The 14955-nt window shown below is 36.3% G+C and overlaps 1 protein-coding gene across 2 annotated transcripts in view; it reads right to left on the bottom strand.

Annotated features, from left to right (window-relative positions):
• Positions 1-1016: 1016 nt before the first annotated feature.
• Positions 1017-14955, bottom strand: part of PAM (peptidylglycine alpha-amidating monooxygenase) — a 124543-nt gene continuing 110604 nt past the window's right edge. For both annotated transcript variants that reach the window (XM_066339337.1, XM_066339338.1), the window contains 10 exons: positions 14138-14254; positions 13531-13603; positions 12065-12272; positions 11212-11412; positions 8444-8562; positions 7361-7460; positions 5980-6033; positions 3443-3655; positions 2362-2418; positions 1017-1824 (listed from right to left, as the gene is read on the bottom strand). In XM_066339337.1, coding sequence (XP_066195434.1) covers positions 1643-1824; positions 2362-2418; positions 3443-3655; positions 5980-6033; positions 7361-7460; positions 8444-8562; positions 11212-11412; positions 12065-12272; positions 13531-13603; positions 14138-14254 — 1324 coding nt within the window. In that variant the 3' untranslated portion in view covers positions 1017-1642. The remainder of the gene's footprint in view (positions 1825-2361; positions 2419-3442; positions 3656-5979; positions 6034-7360; positions 7461-8443; positions 8563-11211; positions 11413-12064; positions 12273-13530; positions 13604-14137; positions 14255-14955) is intronic.

Below are 14955 nucleotides of genomic sequence, written 5' to 3'. Positions count from 1 at the left end.
GAAGCAACTTAGTATGCACTAAATAAATTGCACATGAAACTGTGCTTGTACTTCAGCATTTCAGATCACTATCCGGGAGATTCTGCTATATATGAGAAAAGAAACCAGCTTGTAATGCATTTTAAGGTTGGGTTTTTGGTTATGGTTTGGTGGTTTCGTTTTTTCCCCTCCTCCCCCCAGAAAAAGGGGATTTATAAAATCTTGCTGGGGGAAGAATCTTTACCTTTTTCTCCACTAGCATTACCCTTATTCCCCATAAACCTTGCAAAACCACCAAGAGGAGCTTAAAGCCTATTTTCCAGCCTCAATGCCAGAAGCAGACTATTACAACACCTGCAATGACGATAATGAAAATGGTTTCATAAAACCCTGTGGCAATTACAGCTGTGTACACTCTGCTCATAATAGCAGTTTTAAAAGGACATTAATTATGCTCTGATCCTCAAACCGGACTGATTAGTCATTATGATGTTACACAATGATTCACACTCCAGATGAGTCATACAGAGAGGGTAATTATCCAGCAGGACTTCCGTAAGTCTGCTGTTAAATGAGAAAACTCATTACAGGACCAAGGGTTCCTGTTGAATGAATGAAAAAGGAAGTGTGGAGAAAAAAAGAAAAACAGTACTTCCAATCAGGCAGTATTAAGATGCCTACCCTGACCAATTTGCATATTTAATTTGAGACACAGGTTTCGTCTTAGCAGTGACCATGTTTTTTATTAAGGAAACACCTTGCAGTTTTATTATACAAGTAAAATCCCTCTTTAGATGTTTAAAGTTGATTTGGTACATGTATGCAGATTATTAGTCTTAAAAAAGAAAAAAAACCCCAAACAACCTTGTGACATACTAAAATATTTTTTGTATCAGCTTCCATACAAAATAGCATTTTTTTTCTCTGCTGGTAAAACACATTAGAATTTTTACTGTTTTAAGTGCCTCCTGTAGTTTTACAAAAGTTGTATACAAGAGAATGCAAGCAAAAATTCCAAAGTACACTCGGACAGCCAATGCTCTGCGAATACTTTATTACACAAATTACATTCAGCTTCTGAAAATAGTGTTCTAACAGTGATACCATCTAAAAATAAGACATTCCAGAAACACATCAAGTTAGGAAGAAGAAAAAATTAAATAGAGACTTTTTTCTTTCCTTCAATGCAATATCATGTTCGTGATTTAAAAAAATAGAAGAAGACTTAGCAGCTTCATTTTCTTGTGGCACTGTATATTCTCTGTACTGCAACAGGTTAAGGACATTGAAGAGGAAAGGCACAAAACAGAAATTGGCAACTGAATAATTACGGAAAAAATATTTTTACGAAGCAGATAGTAAGACTTATTTACAAGATCCCCATATTTGATGATAAAGTACTACTGCTTTAAATCAGTCCTGCAATTAGAAGACTTTGCTTTATTAAGATGTTCACATAAAAACCAACGGCACTGATATGGAATTTCCATACACTCCTCCATTTAAAAAACATAATTAAAACCAAACAAAAACTAAAGGAACCAGTGTACAGCCCCACACAGACTAGAACAGTTTACAATTAAATACACAAGATCTTAAACGTGCTTAAGGGGAAAAGAATCTGACATTCTGAACCGTATAATGGAGAACTCAAAGGTTGGTTTCAGGATGACGAAGGGGCTGGTGGCAGAGGAGATGCTGAACACTCTTCCTCAGAATCAGAGCCATCATCTTCATCTTTTTCTTGATCACTTCCTTCAGTGCTCAGCCGGTCAAACCCTTTCCGGCTGTAGCCTTTGTGACTTGCAAAGAAGTTCCCAAGGTTAATTCCACCACTGCCTTTCCCTATGGAAAGGAAAGGATTTTCACAAGGTTTGCTTTAACTGTAGGAGGGGAATAAAAATCTATCTACTAATTAAACTACTAAGTATAGTGGTGATTATTTTAAGTGTGCTTCCAGAAACTGTTTTTAAAGATTCAGCACATGAGTCACAAAAGCTAGGTGTATATATTAGGAAAGAAGAAGGAAATTCATTTTTGAAGTAGAAGTTTCAGACTATGCTGTTTTAGCATCCATTATTTCATTAACTATACACAGGTTACTGATGTTCCTACCCATTTGCCCTTAGTTTCAAAATGCTTCATTTCATTCACCAGATTCACAATAACTCATTATAGCTGCTGTTCTCCCACTGGTAGTGACTCATCTTCTTTAGTGGGCAGATAATGACAGATGAAAGTTGTTGTATAAGATATTTTCAAAAAAACCTGATCTTTGCCCCCAATCCTCTGAGAAAGTTTCATCAAATCTGTTATTTAACATGTATACAGAAAAAAAGCTTCTAGTTACTGCATTTAAAAACATCTTCAGTGACTACTTACCTCTAAGTCTGCCTAAAATTCTGCCTGAACTAGAATCATGCTTGTGTTCCCCATCAGCTGAAAAACAAAGTAAATTTCAAAAAATAAGCTAAACTCCCAGTGTTCTGTGATCAAATAAGTACCTGTATTTTCTGATAAAACTCAGATATCCAACAAACCAATCAGCAGCTTTAGGAAGCCATTTATGGCAGTACTGCAATCGACTAGAGTGTTAGCATATTTGATATGCTATCTAGCACATTTGGTATGCTAACGCTTTTGTATGCAAACAGTCACAAAGTTGTATGCTGAAATCTTCAAATAAAATACATCCAATTCAGTTGCAAGCCATATTAGATTGCTGAATGGCCTACTCTGCCATAGCAGGTCTTGACCAGTGGCAGAACTGTGTTTACTCCATGTACATTTTCTTCTCTGGATGAAAGTATTTTGATAAAACAATTTTGTGATACAAAATAACAAGTCTGGTGATCAAACACCAATCGCAGTCTGCCAATTTATGAAAAATAATGTTATCATACAATACAAATTGAGAAACATTTAAATAGCTTCTAAGTACCAACTAAAACTTTCAGAGCTATGGGTTAGGCTGCATTATGGAAGCATGTCTAACTCACAGAATTGAGTAGGTAGGAGAGAACCATAATATATCATCTCTTGTAATGGTATCTACTTTCATTTTGCTTGTATCTCTAATACTCATGGAGTCTTTTGTTCTTAGCAATTTAAAGATCCCATACTAAAAATCAAACTATGCTTGCAGTAATAAAATTTCTGAGTTCTAGACAATAGAACATGAATTTATTCTAGTCATTTCTGAGATACCAGTTTTTGCTTTGACACCAATTAAAGGTTTTGATACATGTTCTGAAGAGGTGCTAGCTTGATACGCACTTATTAAAGGCTAAGGGGGCTGCAGGTGATGTGTCCCTGCCAAGCCTTAGCTGGCAGGCAGCACCACTGCAACTGTTCAGGAGGGTAAAGACACAGGGAAATGCTCTCTTCATACACTCACCCCCCAGTGTTCAGTGATATTTGGAACTGGAATAATAAAAGCCTGCTCTCTAGAACAGTTACTCACAGTTATCTCCATAGACACTTGTCTTCCTCCATGGAATAAATACTAAAATTGCTAGCAGGACAACAACAGGGATAATAAAGAGAGTTGTAATAAGAACAAAGGAAACTCCAGAGCTGCTGGCCTGCTGGACGAAGTGCTGTTTATCCATATTCTTTAGAAGGTCTGTTGATTCTGGCTTGTTTTTCAATTTGGCTTCAACAATTGCTTCCGATTCTTTAAAAAGAAAACAATTTCCATATGTAATCCATATGCATCAAGCAACACAGAACAAGGTGTTACAGGAAACAAGCTAGGATACCTTAAGTGCTTTGTAACAAGGAAACATAAGACAAACTCTTATGGAGACATTTTTGGCTTTTGCTGATGTTATCACAAATAAAATTAAGACGAAGTCAGAACAATACCACTCACTAGCAAAGATTCCCTCCCCTTTTCTCAAATGAGGAAAGGAGATGTGTCAAACAATTTTGTCCTAAAAAGTATTTATTATTTCAAACATAGGAAATTAGCCCAATGATCCATTTTTGTAAATAACTGTGTGGTGTAATCTCAATTAGGTATCTCCTTTTAATAAAATGCTTCCACAAGAAATACAGAAATCCAGTATACATCATATTATCATAAACAGAAAGGAAAAGTTTAAAGATCTTTCTAATAAAACTGTGACAAAGGGTTAAATTTTCAGAACCGTTACATTTCATGAAGGAATTTTGGTCCTACAAATCTGGAGAGATTTTCATAACTGTCATTCCTAACTAATCCAGTCATTCCTACTAATTTGTTAATTCTATACCTACCAGGAGAAAAATGGCTTCAGGGAAAAAACCTTTACTATGTTGCATATGCTTTGTGATAACTTTTAGTAAGTAAAACTGCCTAGCTATATATTTTGAAGTCAGACTGAACAGCATGTCTTAACAAGTAGCTGCATCACAAACTCTTAATCAACTCTGTTTTGATTCTGTAACAAAATAAAAATTATGTTCTACTCTGAAGGAATAACAAATGGTTCTGTTTACACTCAACACTAATACAATGATAACAATATCATTGTTATTACAAGTACAAGAATAACAATGACACAATGAAAACATGCTGTCTGTTCAAGAAGTAGTTACTGCTAAGGAAAACTTTCCTCCATCATCTTTCTCACCTCTGGCCAAAGCTACAGTTCTCCATATATTCTCCCCCATGTCACAGCACTACAACCTGTGTGACATGTTGTAACACTGTGTCACCAGGAGGCTGTGCCAGTGCAGGCTACTCCTTTTCATTTATTAAGCACTTATTATGCATCCATATGTGTCCATTTATTATGGACACAAAGTCCATTGGCTCTTTTCTCCCAGTGGAGGTTAAAGATATTTATTTCGGCCTACCTACTCTAACCAGTTTTAGACATTGTTACTTAAAATCTTTTTCTTACCCTGGTGGAATAGTAACCTACTGCATTTTTTGTCTATGACATTAGAAGTGTGAGCTAAAGAAAGCCAAAATGTATTTACATATCCCTAGATACACTGCACACTGTAATGTCAACACTTCCCTTTTCAGTGCTTGAGGCGGGCTGATGTACCAATGGAGATAAAATAAAAGGAAAACAGTGATGGTGGTAAGCATTTCATTGTTTTGTAATGTTAGCTCTCTTTATTCTACTTTATTCTATAAGCTTTCAATTGGCAATTGGGATTTTTTTGACTTTCTTCTGTCTACATATACCTGGCTGAAGCAAACTACATAAGCTCTGAATTTAAGTAAAGAAAACCAGTTAAGAACATCTGAACATTTTAAATGCCTTTATAAATAGTACCATAACCTGGTACTATTTTTCTGAAACGGAAATAAGCTACATAATAGAATATAAATGGTTAAAATTACTTTTCATCTACCTTAATGTTATTTTACCCCTTTCAATCTCCTCTGTGTGTATGATCTCCTTTTATTGTTCCTGCATGTCTTCATTTCCTTTTTCCTTTTTTATTTTTTTCATTTTCATGCAGATCAATTAAATAAAAAGCCTAATAAATCTATGGGAAGAAATGTAAATAGAAAAAAAAGGTATTTCTTGCCATATGGTGTTACTGACAAGGCTGTGTTCTGAAAGCCTACAGAAGAAAATAAACCAATTGCTGTTTCAAATAACCCTTATTTTGGTGGTGGAGGGTTGTGGAGCAGGGGGAGGGTGCTGGGGTAACTGTCACAGTTGCATTTCAGAGCGATTTCTACATCTAAGGGAGCTGCCACAGATACCAGTATGGACCATACCAGATGGTAGAATGGAATTAACGTACTCGTTAAATTTTTATTCTGTGACAGTGAAGCACTTGTCATCACGGAAAAGGAAATGTTTAGGGTGGCTGTGAAATATCCCCTCCCAGGTAACAGTGTTACAGGCTTCTTTTTAGTACTTCCTACAGGAACTCATGAGAAAAAAGGAAGTCAAACTGGTCAGAATTTTTTCCCTTCAGCTTGGCAGAAGCAGCCCTAGTCTATGTGAACATACTGATCCCTTCATTTTCATTACAAATCAGACTAACCTTTTGTCTCTTGTACCTCAATACCAGCCTTTTTAACTGACCGATGTTCCATTTCTGTAAAACAAAATCATTCTTCAGGACAACTGATATTTCAGAAAGGCACTCAGTGACATTTTCCTGCTTGCTTTCTCAAATGCACAGTACAATCCTACAGTAAACATTCCCATCAACACCTGAATTTCACCATGGAGAATCAATATAAACTATTCAGTAGCTCACAAGGCCATAGGAAGAAAAGGAAGAGCTCAGTTCATGAAAGTTGCTTGCAATAATCAGCTTCTATGAAACAGAAAGGTTTTATGAGTATGCCTAAAGGTTCATAGACTCCCACAAAAAACCCTCTGTTTATTATAATCAAAATCATAATGAATTAAAGGCTAGTTGAATCAGGGTTTCTTAGCTAATGCTCTTTTATACTTCTGCAAAAACTAGAAAGAAATTTTATACAAGGACTTCCCTCATCTAACCTATAAAAAATTCTATTATTTTTTTATTCTCACATTTCTTTGAATAAAAGCTGAGAATTTTTCATGTTCAATTTACTAGATGCAGATAAAAATATATCCAACCAGAATTACAATTTATCAGGTCCAGTCTCCTGTTATTAAGAGCAGCTGATAACAAATGCCCCAAAGGAAAATCTATGAACTATAAACAAAACAAATAAGGAATAACTAGTTTAGTCATTTATAGCAGCAGACTCTTACTGGATGACTAACATCCTGAAGCCTGAGATTTTATGTCTGTCATACACTTTTTTATCCCATATAATGGAGCAGTGGATTACATTTTTATTCCTGTAAAGATGCAACTTCTCTCTGAATCCTATTAAATTGATGTCTGACTAATCAGGTTCCTCTCCCTGAATTGAGGCTGCTTGCCTTGGGGGTAACTAGATTAAACCTGGCAAGTGTTTCCTCTGTATGGAAAAATAATTTTCTAGTGATAAATGCCACCAATGAAATGAATATAATTTCTAAGTTGACCTGTGTTTTTTATTTCATACCTTGGGAGTTTTATGCATGATAACCTCACAGAAGCAGTTGAGTTCTCAGCAAATGATACACTGAAATTACTAAAATACTAGAGCAACACTTTTGTTTAAGCAGGTATTGACAATGGATGTGTAAGGCAAATGCATGTTGATTCCTGCTGTGACAAAGTCATGTGCCCAGGACTCTTCTTTGACAGAGCACACAACAAGGCTGAATGATCTTTGAATGAAAACTGAGCAGCAGCACACAACTGCTGCAGGTGAAGTTGTAGTACACTTAAATCACTCATTATGCCACCAGGCTCTTGGCCAGGGGTATCAGATAAGTGATACTGACCTGAAGGTACAAAATGTGAAGTTAGGACATTAAGAACAAAAAGAACATACTTTCGGCAGATGCAAACTTCCACACTGCTTTGGCATGAACATCTCCAACAAATACTGTTCTATCTTCTGAAGCAACAATATCATGTGGCATCTCAAAGCTCTGTGAAGATAAGCAGTCACAGATTACCCTTAAGTGTCTATGCTTTCATGAGACTCTCTTAACCTCTAACTTGAGCCTGGTCATGTTCAATCCAGCTTTTGACTGGAAAATGCAGCAGGTGCTGATGTGAAACCACAGTGTGTGAAAGGAGAGGAATTCCGTTTCTATTGAATGTTTGCCTTCTCCAGGGATAACAACATAGAGATTATTACATGTATTAATGCTAAAAAAATTATATTAATATTATCTCTATTCATATTATTACATTCCATTTTATCAGCTGAAATATATATTTTCAAATATAAAGTATCTTGGTTTGAGGCCCATACATTCAGTTTTTGTTAAAGTTCATATACAAAACAGCTATTTGCTATAATTAGAAAAAATAACTCTCAATATAATTTAAAGTTCGACTGCAAATAAAAAGTGCATGTGGTAACAAGAAGTGGGAATATTAACATGCATTCTTTAGTCTTACATAATATATAGGAACTGTTAAAAAAAACTCTGCCATTTTTATGTACAATACTGTATGAAAAACACTTTGCCTTAACTTATACATGAGTATTCTGCAAAGAGGGATATAAACATACAATTGCATATTATTTCTGCTTAGAAATAAGCTATATTCTTTGACAAATTACTAGCATCTAAATATATGAGTATTTAAATTCCTTCATTATCCTCTTAAATTAACTTTTAAGAACTGTACTGGCAGTAATAAAGTAGGCTTATCCTGGCTGAAGACATTTATCTGTAGGAATCATCTAGAGGTTATCATAATTTTCAAATGTGTACCACATGTAGAAGTTAAGACCCAAAATTCTAGTGTTTTTATTTTGTATTATAAAGGTATTTTTTTAACACCTTACATTATAAAGCATCTTATTTCCTGCAATAGTCTTATGGAAGTTTGAAAAGGAGAATACCAATGTTTTCATATATGTAATTAGATGCAACAGGCACTCTGTGCAGTACTATACCTTTCTAAGTGGAATGAAAGTATCAATTATTTCTCCAGTAGAGAAGTTCATCACAAATCCTTGCACTGATACTGCCTCTCCAGGATAAGGCATTCCATTAACTGCAAAGAGGAGACCACCTGCAACAACATTAGATTTGCCTTAAGAACCCACACATAGCAAAACACAGTGCAGATGGAACTGTAATAGTTTAGATGAAAAAAGGCAGTTAAGAGACAGAGGGACAGAAAGATAATGAAAAACTGAACTACAAGAGGAAAGTTAAGTGAGGGATAACAGCTGAAACTTTGTCATTTAACACACTTAGTTCAAATGAGAAGAACCAGCCACACAGTACTTTACATAAAGTTTAAATGTAGAAGGAATGTGAAGATGCTAAAAAAAATAATCTGGAGAATGCTTTGCTACATACAGATGGTTGACCTGATAGCAGAAAGTTCTCTCAAGGCATCAAAAGCAGAAAGTCAGCTGGAAAATAAGTAGGACCACAGAACAAAAAAAAGATGTGAAAAGGAAACTCATGGATTAGAGGCCTATGGCAAAGAAATGGGTTTTGTCAATTTTTTCTGCTTAGTATCTTGGGAAGTTTCCAACACTAACTTTTTTTTCCTAGCAAAGAGATTAGAGGAGACAGCTCAACTGGAAGCCCAAGGTGTAAAGACAAGTTGAAGGTTAGTAATTTATAAGGTTTAAATAGCATTTACTCAAATTCAGAAGGAAACCAAATGTGAAATCACAAACTTCAGGCCAAATTGAGTAACCCAGCACTGCAAACAGCCACTTCTCCAGAAGACTAGTAGAATGCTGAAATAGTGCCCACCTAAAAGGACTCGAAACGGTGCTTGTGAACACACATTACCAATGCTGGCATCCATCCCCAGTAAGATGGTATTATCCATAATGAAGAATAAGACATGAGTAAGTGTGGCATGTAAGAACAAGTTGGTATGACTTCTCTAAGGGGTGTGCCTCAGCTCTGGACAGGGAGAAAAAGCCCACAGGTAAGCAGATTCTATAGACATACTTGCACTTTCAGAAAATTCTTGACAAGGTAATGCATATGAGGTTATTGAACGTGAATTATCAAAGCGCTGAATGAAAGACCCACTAATGAACAAGAAGCAAAGAGCAAAGCTTACAGGCAGAGCTTATAATTCTTCAGGACAGAGAAGTCTGAATAGTGTGATCTTGACGTAATCAGAGTCAGAAATTTTATTCAATAGTTTTCATCAATGACTGAAAAATGGGGCAAACAATGACACCTAGCAGTCTGAGGAAGCTAATTGAGTTCTGTGGAGAAGTCAAAAGCTTGATGATACTAAGGTAGTTCAGAGATTTTTTTTATAGGAATAAGTTGTTAAACAGATGAGAGAAGAGCATCTGCAAAGATAAATGTAAAGTGATGTTTCTTCTATAAAATAACCTTGATCATGCCTATGTGATGTTTGAACTTGGAAATGGCAGCTACAGCCCAGGAGAGACATCTCCAAGCCACCCCTAAAAGATTCCTGAAATCTCCACTTCCATGTACAGTGTCAGACAAAATTCCAGTAAAATGTCTGGCATCATGAGGAGAATTAGGAATGGAGGGGACAGTTCTACACTATGTAAAAACTTTGCATGCACACATATTGAGTACTGAGTGCTCTTTTACTCTCTGCATCTCAGAAAGGTTCCAGTGAAGCTAAAGATGCTGGAAGAGAAAGGCAAATACAATACTCAAGGGGCTGCAGCTTATGGGGAGAAACTAAGGTGGCTGGAGTTCTTTGGTTTGAAGAGGATAATGCAAGATGAAGGGGCATCACATTGGAGAAGTGCAGAACTGTTACTCTACTCTCAAAATTCTGAGATTGAGAAGCACTCAATGAAAATATTAAAAATAAATAAATAAAGTGCATAATGAACTTCTGGAGCCTGCAGTGGTGGAAGGACCAGACAATAGAGGTCAGTTCAAAATGGGATTAGAATTTCTGGGTGATATGTCTCTATAAAGATACTATGAAGAAGAGATCAGAGGTTTACCTCCTAAAACTGCTAAATAAAGGGTTTGTAAATGCCTGGTGAATAGGAGAGGAATGACTACAAAATGCATCCAGTCTTACACACACTCTCAGAATGCCTCTTTCAACTGTCAGAGACAGATAGATACCAAGCATCTCATCCAGCACAGCATTTTTTTACATTCTACAAAAGAGAGAAACATGATATTAATTTGGTATTAAGGAGTCAGGAGCCCAGCATGCCAAAACTGCCTCATCCAGTTCTTAACATTTATCCTACCTTCAGTATTAGCATTAAAAATCTAATCCCATAACTTAATACAGTAATTGTTAACCAGACTGTGATATTAAAATCCATAGTGTTTTCTGTTAGCTTTCAGTTCTTTTGTTTTATGAAACCAAAAACCCTTCTTGATAATTTTGCTCTCTTCAATGGAGTTAAAAATGAATACGTAGAAATTTTATTATTAATAATAATAATTCATTGTTAACTGATTAACTGTGCAGTCACCAGGAAGCAGCAAGATCATCTACTTGTTGACATAACATTTAGGGAGCAGTCATTTTTTAAAAGCAGAGATTAGATGCAAGCTTCCTTCATCTGCAAGTAGGAAAACAAGTAGTTCTCAAAATTTCCATTGCACCAGGATGACTCTAGAAGATAACTGATATTTGTCCTAAGATAACACAATAGTCCTTCAGGAAATAACATTGACATCCTGGCTCAAAGCAACTACTTGAAATATGAAGAACAAGAAAAAAGATTACCTGGAACATATGAAATGGCAAACAACTCTCTTCCGAACGCTTTGTGTTTGATCTCTCTTGTGAACTCCCCAGTCTCAAACCTGAAGCACTGAATTCGACCATTTTCTCTGTCTGCAACGCACAGCTGACTTAAGTCAGGGATCAGAGCTAAGCTGTGAGGGATACGAAACTGTCCAGGCTCGGGTTTGCCTAGAGAAGTCTCTGCAATAAAAAAACCCCAAGTCTGTGTTAAAGTACACACTGAAAGTATCAGTTTTACTTAGAAACAGCAGTATGACACATAATGGAATGTAACCCTGGGAAATAACTACGGTCAGCTTGCTTTCTCCTGGCATTTAGGTAGATAACTCACGGTAGCCTATTGCATTTTCTTTATAAATCCCAAATTTAGAATTTGTGATTTTCTGAGAATATTCAGCATAGTTTAATGTGATACATAAATCTGAGTCAGGCAGAAATATGAATATTCACAAAACTTAAAATAGATGAAATCACAGCATAATTATGGCAAAAAATGATTCCTTTCTCATATGTTTAAGAAAAAGATTTGGCTTTATGAAAGTCAGAATATTTTCCTGACAAAATAGAACACGCCAATAATAATTCTGAAAACAAGATAACAAACCTCTACTTTTTATTTTTAGTAAATATATAACCACGACAACTAGCTGTGGAAAAAGCCAAGAGAAAATCTGGATAAAAGGACAAGGCTGAAATTCATGTAGGGCATGGAAGGTATTTCAGTTACAGAAATTAATTTTAAAAAGTTAATAGCAACATCAGCAATTTTGTGGTTCATGATCAGTTCATGGTAACAGCAGTGGGGGTAAAGTATCAAGAGTCCTGATTGTACCTTCTCCCCACTGCATCACATACAGTCCATTTGGAGAGAACTGAATAATCCGACTGTTGCAGTAGCCATCAGAGACATAAATGCTGCCAGTGACTGGGTCCACAGCCACATCAGTTGGTTGGCAGAAATGATTTTTGTCACTGCCTGGTTGCAAAGCCACTCCTAAGGTCAGTAATGGCTCTTCGTCATCGGGTCCTAGTTTGAAAACCTTTTTTCAGTCAAAAGGAAAAGAAAAGAGATTTCAGTAATGGAAGATGAAACCTAAGACCTAGATGGCCAATTGAAAACTCTTGTCACTGCGCATAAAACAAATCTATATACCAAACATAGACTTAATATATTGACCATAATATCTATTATTAGTTTTTCAATAGTGCTGATTCTAGGAAATTTTTGCTTAAAATACCAATTTACCATGATTACAAAGCAAACAATTTAGTTTCACTTTCTAGACTTAAGTGCATCGGTAAGTGAAAGACATAGCAGAAAATTGAAGAGGGATCTTGAAAGGTTGGTGAGAGGGGCTCCACGAGAACCTTGTGAAGTTCAACAAGGCCAAGTGTAAGTATTGCACCTGGGTTGGGGCAATCCCAAGCACAAATACAGAAGGGATTGAGAGCAGCCCTGAGGAGAAGGTGTTGGTTGATAAGAAGTTTAACATGAGCTTGTAATATGTGCTCACAGCCAGAGAGGTTCAACCATGTCCTGGGCTGTACCCAGAGCCCCGTGGGCAGCAGGGGAGGGAGGGGATTCTGCCCCTCTGCCCCACTCTGCTGAGAGCCCAGCTGCAGAGCTGCCCCCAGCCCTGGGGTCCCAGCACTGGAAGGACACGGAGCTGTTGGACAGAGTCCAGAGGAGGCACCAAGATTATCAGAGGGATGGAGCATCTTTTCTGTGGGGAAAGGCTGAGAGAATTGGCTTCTGGGTAACCTAATTGGGACATTCCAGTACCTGAAGGGAGCCCACAAGGAAGACAGAAATGGACTATGTTGTGCATGTAGTGATAGAACAAATGGGAATGGCATCAAACTGACAGGGAGTAAATTTAGATTAGATATTAGGAGGAAATTCTTTACCACGAGGTTGGTGATGCCAGTAATGAAGTTGCCCAAAGAAGCTGTGCCTGCCCTGACTCTGAGAGTGTTCCTGGCCACATTGGATGGAGCCCTGAGCAACTGCCCATGGCAGGACAGTTGGAACAAGATGATCTTCAAGGTCTCTTCCCACTCAGACCATGATTTTATGGCCTGAGTCTATGATTCTATTATTTCTCATGCTATGTCCTTGTAGCAAATTATTCAAAACAATTATATTCCATGAAGTGCACAGGTGTCAATTTCTGTAGGCACATTCTTAATGTTATTCTTAACAGGCCTGAATAAGAAATGTATCTAAAGTCTCTAGGAAAATAAAAGGTTTTTTTAGCAAAATATTAAGGTCCTGGTACTAAAGCTTCAGAAACATACCTGGTGAAGAGCTACATCAGTGACCCAGTAGTTACCATTTTTATCTACACTCAAACCATGTGGTAAATAAAATCTGCAAGCACAAATATAGAACAAAGTTAAAAACATTTTTCTGGAAGACTTATATAGATGTGAAGATTTCATTTTTTATCTACAAATCAAAAACAAATGCTGTACATACTAATTTATGTGTAGCATTTAATGAGAAATACATCTAAGCTTTACAGCTTAGAATTTTCTAGACAAGAGTGTTTCAGTTTTGAGAATTCAGTTGATCTCTGATATCTCACTCAGGCTACCTTAGCATCTATAAGGACAATGTACAATATTCATGAGTTCTGCACTTCTGGTAATCTGGCTGGTAGATGCAATTGCAATTTCAATGAAATTGAAAGCAGGGATGATAGAGATGGCAAATTTTTATTATTTGTAGATTTTATATTTATTTATTTATTTAACTTGAAGATACTCAGAGGCTACAAGTACACAATTGTATATAAATGCACAAACATAATATAAAACACATGAAAATGGGTTTAGGGACTCTTTGGCAAAAAATATATGGAAATATCGGTTCTATTAATAAGAGAAAAAGAACTATACTTACAGCCTTTTGCCTGTGGAACGAAGCAGTTTTGCATTACTTGGATTAAGGACAAGAATTGTGTTCTGTTCAATTGGTCCAAGTCCTCTTTGCTGATAGACAAATTTGCTGTCAAAAGAACTGTACAAAAAGAGTTGAATAGAAAACCAGCATTAGAAGGTTCCACTGATGACCAATATACACACAACCTAGAGCCAAGTTTGTATTCAATTCCAGTGTGGGGTAACTGGGTTCTTTTTTCTTTAAATATAAACCTTGTTACATCACTATATGATTGTAAGAGTTAATAGTGTTGTATGCCTGCATCTTCTACTGAGGTTATGACTTCCAAACTAAAGGAGCACCAAAATCAACCCAGGAACAATTAAAGATAGTCCTAAAGCAAGTAAGTAAAACCCCCTTTTCAATTTTTTTAAAAAATAATTTCACTGCCACTCATTGGCAACCCAGAAATGAGAAATTCAACAATGTAGACTAAGAAAAAATATAGGTAATCACCAGGGCATTCCTGCCAGTAAAACCAGGTATACTTTGCACCATCTAAGGCAATCTTAGTGCATGGTTGTGTACCTTCTGCTTTTTCTTTTTTAATATGCAGTTCAATATTTTGCTAGAGCTTACTACTACAAGATTCAGTTCTTAAGATTCTTATCCTTTTCACAGTGTGCTAACACAGGACTATAGGATATTATACATTCCTCCTAATCCCCCAAAATTGCACTGAATTTTCAGGGTACATGGAATATATTCATAAAGAACATTTGTACATGTCACTATTTCATACATTAATGATCAGGATAAACTTTCCAGAGTACATTTAC

The sequence above is a fragment of the Sylvia atricapilla genome, chromosome Z (genome assembly GCF_009819655.1).
Source record: "Sylvia atricapilla isolate bSylAtr1 chromosome Z, bSylAtr1.pri, whole genome shotgun sequence".
In the NCBI taxonomy this organism is placed as follows: Eukaryota; Metazoa; Chordata; class Aves; order Passeriformes; family Sylviidae; genus Sylvia; species Sylvia atricapilla.
This window is presented reverse-complemented; position numbering and strand designations above follow the sequence as displayed.